Source organism: Austrofundulus limnaeus, unplaced genomic scaffold (genome assembly GCF_001266775.1).
Source record: "Austrofundulus limnaeus strain Quisiro unplaced genomic scaffold, Austrofundulus_limnaeus-1.0 Scaffold173, whole genome shotgun sequence".
In the NCBI taxonomy this organism is placed as follows: domain Eukaryota; kingdom Metazoa; phylum Chordata; class Actinopteri; order Cyprinodontiformes; family Rivulidae; genus Austrofundulus; species Austrofundulus limnaeus.
Genome location: NW_013952575.1, coordinates 70,142 through 75,787, shown reverse-complemented (window position 1 = coordinate 75,787; position 5,646 = coordinate 70,142). Strand labels below are relative to the sequence as shown.

At 39.9% G+C, this 5,646-nt stretch overlaps 1 protein-coding gene across 1 annotated transcript in view; it reads right to left on the bottom strand.

The window, feature by feature from the left end:
- Positions 1-531: 531 nt before the first annotated feature.
- The window catches only part of LOC106523986 (multiple epidermal growth factor-like domains protein 6), a gene marked incomplete at its 5' end in the record, with an annotated part of 34,040 nt that continues 28,925 nt past the window's right edge, over positions 532-5,646 (bottom strand). The window contains 6 exon segments of the mRNA XM_014017589.1: positions 532-1,946; positions 2,364-2,492; positions 2,626-2,754; positions 3,422-3,550; positions 3,716-3,844; positions 5,344-5,472. Of these exon segments, the coding sequence (XP_013873043.1) occupies positions 1,867-1,946; positions 2,364-2,492; positions 2,626-2,754; positions 3,422-3,550; positions 3,716-3,844; positions 5,344-5,472 (725 nt within the window).

The window sequence follows — 5,646 nt, the reverse complement described above, 5'->3', positions numbered from 1 at the left end:
GTGTGTGTGTGTGTGTGTGTGTAAAGGGGGTTGTTTCTCTGCCGCTGAGCCCGTTCACCCATCACTCACCCCAGGGATGCTGAACGTACGTAGGGGGGCCGGGTGCATGCTCAGTCCAGGCACCTGTCTGCTTCTGCCAGACCACAGTCGCCTTTTGGCCATTAGGAGGACAAACGCTTGAATGATCTTGAAAAATGTCCTCAGCAACACACACACACACACACACACACACACACACACACACACACACACACTTCAGCACAAGAGCTCAGGTGCAACCTCCCTTTTTTCTTTAGACTGTGATCAGAGAGATGATGCTTGAACTTGGCCTGAGTGAAGAGAGGTGGCCTGGTAGTAGCCTTGCACAATTATGTGAACACTTTGCACAAACGCCAATGCTTCATGACACTTACTTGTATGTTTTTGTTCCAGATCCAAAAAAGCTGCATCCTCAGTTCCGCTCAGGAGTTAAAGCAACTATTAGACAAACAGCTAAAAAAAAGAAAAGAAAAGAAATATCTAATGGAGGTGTTCAGAGGTTTTTTCCAATATTTATTGGATTTTCCACACAAGTCTTATTTTATCCAAACACATTAAATTTACAAATATATATAAAATATTTTGGTTTTATACAAAATAGCACCAATAAAATGCAGGCTGTTTTATACCCCTGGTGGTCTGCAACCTGCAGCTCTGGAGCTCTTTAGTCACTCTGCAGCGGCACTTTCACTTTTGGTTTTGTGTTTGCTTTCAGAATTTGCCGACATTTTCATAAAAAACTGTCAACAAGACAAACCACTTGCAAGTTTAAAAACTGATGGAAATTAGTTAAATTCTAAAAAAATATACATCAGCTCTCTAAGTTCAAATGTCTGCCATGAGTTAGGTTGATTTTCAYTCTTTCCTGTCTTTTTTATTCTAAAATGATCCAAAGTAAAAAATAATACATTCATTTTCTCATTACCGGTATTTGTAAAATGTTTCATTTCTTATTTACTGTATATTAAGTTTTTGATGTTGTTTTTTTCAGTGACACTGTACATTAAACCACATATCAGACCTAAAATTCATTAGAATGTAAGATTGCTTTTTACATCCTGCTAAATTAGAAACAGCTATTTAACTTAATGAGGATCAGTCTTTGGGATGTTCAGAGCATGCATGTTTTGCCTGCAATTCTCTAGTTAGTGCCTGCACAATGCATGAAGAAAACTAATTCACAGTATCAAACAGAGGGAATTTATCATGTGAAGAAAGCGTTTGCTGGTGTAGAATAATCTTTTCAATATGATATTCATCTTTTCTARTATTCCTAATCTTATTATAACAAAAAAGGAAAACTTAAAACATCAAAATGTATCCAAATTTTATAAAAATAAAAGAGGGGAAACGCCCAAGCAAGAGACATGTTGGTGAAAGTCTACCTGTAAAGAATGGAGTCATTTTGGTGTTTAGTGAGTCTTTTGTTCTTTTTCCATCAGAATTAATTCATGACATAACTTTGTACTGAACTGTTTTTGGTGTAAACAAACAAACAAAAAAGGATCAAATTGTGTGGCTTTCCTTCATCCTAAAACTGAATACTTTAAAACTAAYTAACTGTCAAAACGGACCCTTCCAATCAGCAACAGTAACCCATGTAATGCTATGAATCCTGCACAAGCTGGAGCTTTAAATCCTAAACACGCTGCTCTACATTTGATTTGGTGGTCTTTTGAAGGCGTCTCGAGTCAGCTCCTGTGGTTGATCGTCTCAGCCTTCAGACTCTGTGACGGACTGCCGGTCTCTGACGGCTCCGCAGAACCCACACAACCTCTTCGCGGATGATCAGAGTGAAGCTTCGCTGAGCCGAGTCCCGTGCTCGGGTTATGTGGTTCTGCTACCTGTTCTTCTCTTTCTGTGAGATACAGAGGAGCTCGGCTCTCCTGAGGTTTGGTAGGGCGGCGCTGTAAAGAATAAAAAAGGGGAGGGGAAGAGGCAAACAGCCATCAGCACAATGTGAAAATCAAAAGCAAATGTTCTGGGGTTTTTGAAGAAGAGGTAAGTGCGACGTGGTSTCCTGTGAGCTTGGCTTTGAGGAGGTGTAACGAAGACAGCCTGAAGCCCAGTGCCATGCTGGGGACAGATTAAAATAACTGTCAAGAGAGAGGAGCGCCTATTGAGGGAGACAGGGTGACACGCAGAGTGATGGGGCTCAGCCTCTCTCACTTCACGACACAATATTTCACTGAAGCTGTTGCAGCTTTACAGCTCTCTAAGTGTGTGTGTGTGTGTGTGTGTGTGTGTGTGTGTGTGTGTGTGTGTCATCATGTGTCCCAGTGTGTTTTAGCTTTACAGCTCAACATGTTTGGAAACAGGTTTACCTTCGCTACAAGTTGGGCCGAGCCAGGTAAGCGGACACAGACATCTCCCATTCACTCGATCACAGTGGGCCCCCTGGAAACACTGGCACAGCAGGGTACAGTTGGGGCCGAAACGGTCTCCAACACAGTCTGACAAAAAAAAGATAAGGCAGAAAAGAATCTAAATGAGAGGCCATGTCTGATTATCTGATTTATTTATTTTTATTTTTTGTGGGTCTATAACTTGGTGGGTAAAAGATGTTCTCTCAAAAAGTGCCATTACTTTTCTCACATCTCTGTCCCCACCGTCCCGAGGGACAGAGGCACCTTCCAGAAGATGGGTCGCACGGAGCCTCGCCAACGCAATCACACGACTCTGCACAGCTCAGTCCAAATCTGCCAGCTTCACATCCTGTCAAACACCAACATTTTACAGCTGTTCGGTCTTTCATATCATTGTCTTCTCCACATTCTGCAGCAACAATCAATCATTTAGCAAAATTAACAAATAAATATACATTAAAAAATATCATTATGTGTGCAACTTCAGACAAACATGCTAAAGAACATTTAGGGCTCCTGTAAGAAATGGCAAGTGTATGCTTTTGTGTGCTTCTTGTAAATGTTCCCCACAATAAATAAAAAAAGACATAGAATAAAGCATTCTCTCATTTTTTCACAAACACATAAAGTAAAGTTTATTTCAGAAGCATGTGCCTGCAGCTGCTCCTCAGTATCTCCAGCTGGAGCTCAAGTGGCTGTTCACAGTGCAGCTGAGAGCAGGTGGGAGGGCGCAAGGAGGTGAGAAAAATGCATTAATTAATCAGCCAAAAAAGTACCTGTTCATTAAATAACCAGCCTGCCTGCCTATCTATGTAAAATCAGACTGTGCAACCGAATGCAAAACATGTTTTTATTCATTTTTGGTGCTTTATATGTAGATACGTTTGCACAATCATATGTGCATCCAGCTAAATATTATTTTATTATTATTATTATTATTGTTAAAAGACATAATTCCACCAGTAGTTTCATGCATCTCATTTAATTTTTCACTTTTGGGTGAAATTAATACTTACGTCTCTGGCATTGCAGGCCACTGTAGCCTGGTGGGCACGTGCATTTGCCTGTCACGTGGTCACATGCTTGTCCAACCTTACAGTCACAAGCACTGGCACAGTTCATCCCATAATACCCAGAAGGACATTCTAGAAAGAGCACAAAAGAGAGAGTTCCTGTTGCTGAAGTTAAATACGATAAAGGCAAATTCTGTCACATTTTGTCTTTTTGGAAGTAAAGCAGTGATTACAAGTGTCACGGAGGCTCAAGGTACATATAGTTTTATCACAAGGCTTTTGGGAAAGTTTGCACACCGTGTTCACAGGCGTGTCCGTAGTATCCAGCACTGCAGCTGCAGCTGCCTGTGAAATGGTTGCAGGTCCCATTGTTGAGGCACGGACAGTCTTGTGCACAGTCGAGCCCATATTTTCCTGGCGAGCAGGCTGCATTAACAAAGCAATAACGTACAAGATACGCAAGATAAGTGACAAATTGTGAAACTCTGTAATCTAAGACTTTAAAATTGCAGGAAAAGTGGTTTGTAATGTAACAAAAATACACAAACGAGGACATTTTAGTTCAAATTCGGTGGAATAGCAGCTGAGAGCCATCCTCAACACATGCTCACAGTGATAACAGACTGGGTCTGGATCTTTGTTTAAAACTCCCGGCGCATTTCGTCAGCTCTGTCTGTTAGCAAAATGTCCAACTAACCACTGGAAAGTTTTGTATAAAATCTTGGAAAGTAATTATTGGTGCATCGAAAATTGATTAAGCCATGAAGTCAGCAACGCCGACAGAAATAAAAAAATAATAATAATTCACCCCACTCCTCACAAAAGGAAGAACCATTGAGAACTTTGCTTTACATTTGTTTATTTTGATGCATTGAATAATTAATTTAAAATTGAATTAAAATATTTTTATATTAAATGAAGACTACACATATAATGTGTAGATACATTATATATATATGAGGTTTCTTGATTTCTGTGATGCTCTTTCTTTAAGGCCAAAAGTTGTTTTTTTAACTCACTGGCAACCTCCAACCACCCATCCCCACCACCTCCCACCTCCCACCCTGTTATTTAAGAAGCATAGACTTAAGTTAATTAGCTGCAACAACCACCTTGAACTGGGTTATTGCCAAAAGTTACTAGTAATCAGTTGTAGATTCAGTCCAATCACTTCCTGAGATTTTCATTCTGATCTGTCATGCTGTTCATAAAATATTTTGCTAAAGGAGGCACTGGGTTGACTCCAGCAACCATTTTTAAATTTTGGCAAATATTTTGTGCACTTTATTAGCTCTTGGAGTATGCAATGACAGACAGCTTCAAGCACATCAAATTGATCTGTAAAATTGACGGACTTCAAAAAAATGTTTACGTTTGCCAAGTCTAACTGGCTGAAACGAACATCTTGAATCAGGTCGACTTTAAAAAATAATTAATTCTGGATGCTGATGATTGTTCTTTAATAGGTTGATTCAATCATTGTTTAACGATTTATTGTCCCAATGAACTAACAAACAAGTGACACACACAAGTGATTACACCATTTTATGGCAGTGAACATTAGTAAAGTGAGAGGTAAACTAAAGTGATGTTTTCAACAAGATTTGGTCGCTTTTATGCGGTTTATTTGTTGTTGTTTTTAAGTTTTAGATTTCCCACYACCAGAATCCACTTCTTTTCAGTTTTATTGAATTTGTGATGACAATTTTGCTTAGCAGAGGACACGTGTCCCTTACTCCGTGCTGTTCCCCTGTACGAGTGTTCACAGCCACTAAGTCAAAATATTGTTTTAGATTCTCTTTTTCTTTACTTTTATGATTACTTGGTCCAAACTGCATGCAAACCACACAAACACTTTGTAAGAAAGCTGCAGCAGTCAAAGTGAAAAGACAAGTAGTGCAGCTGTTTATGAAGTTTTAGAATACCTGTCTCACATCGGGGTCCAGCCCAGCCCAGTCCACACTTACAGGACCCATCAACAGGATCACATAAAGCTCCATTCTGACAGCTGCATGTGTTTCTGCACTGCAGGCCATACTTCCCTCTTAGACATGCTGGAAAAACATGAAAAAAGTCACCAAAAGACAAAAGTTGCAGATTTTTCTCTTCAACAATGAAACCGATGGGTATGTTCTCTGTCTGTCCTTTTTAAACACACACACACACACACCCACACACACACACACACACACACACACACACACACACACACACACACACACACACAC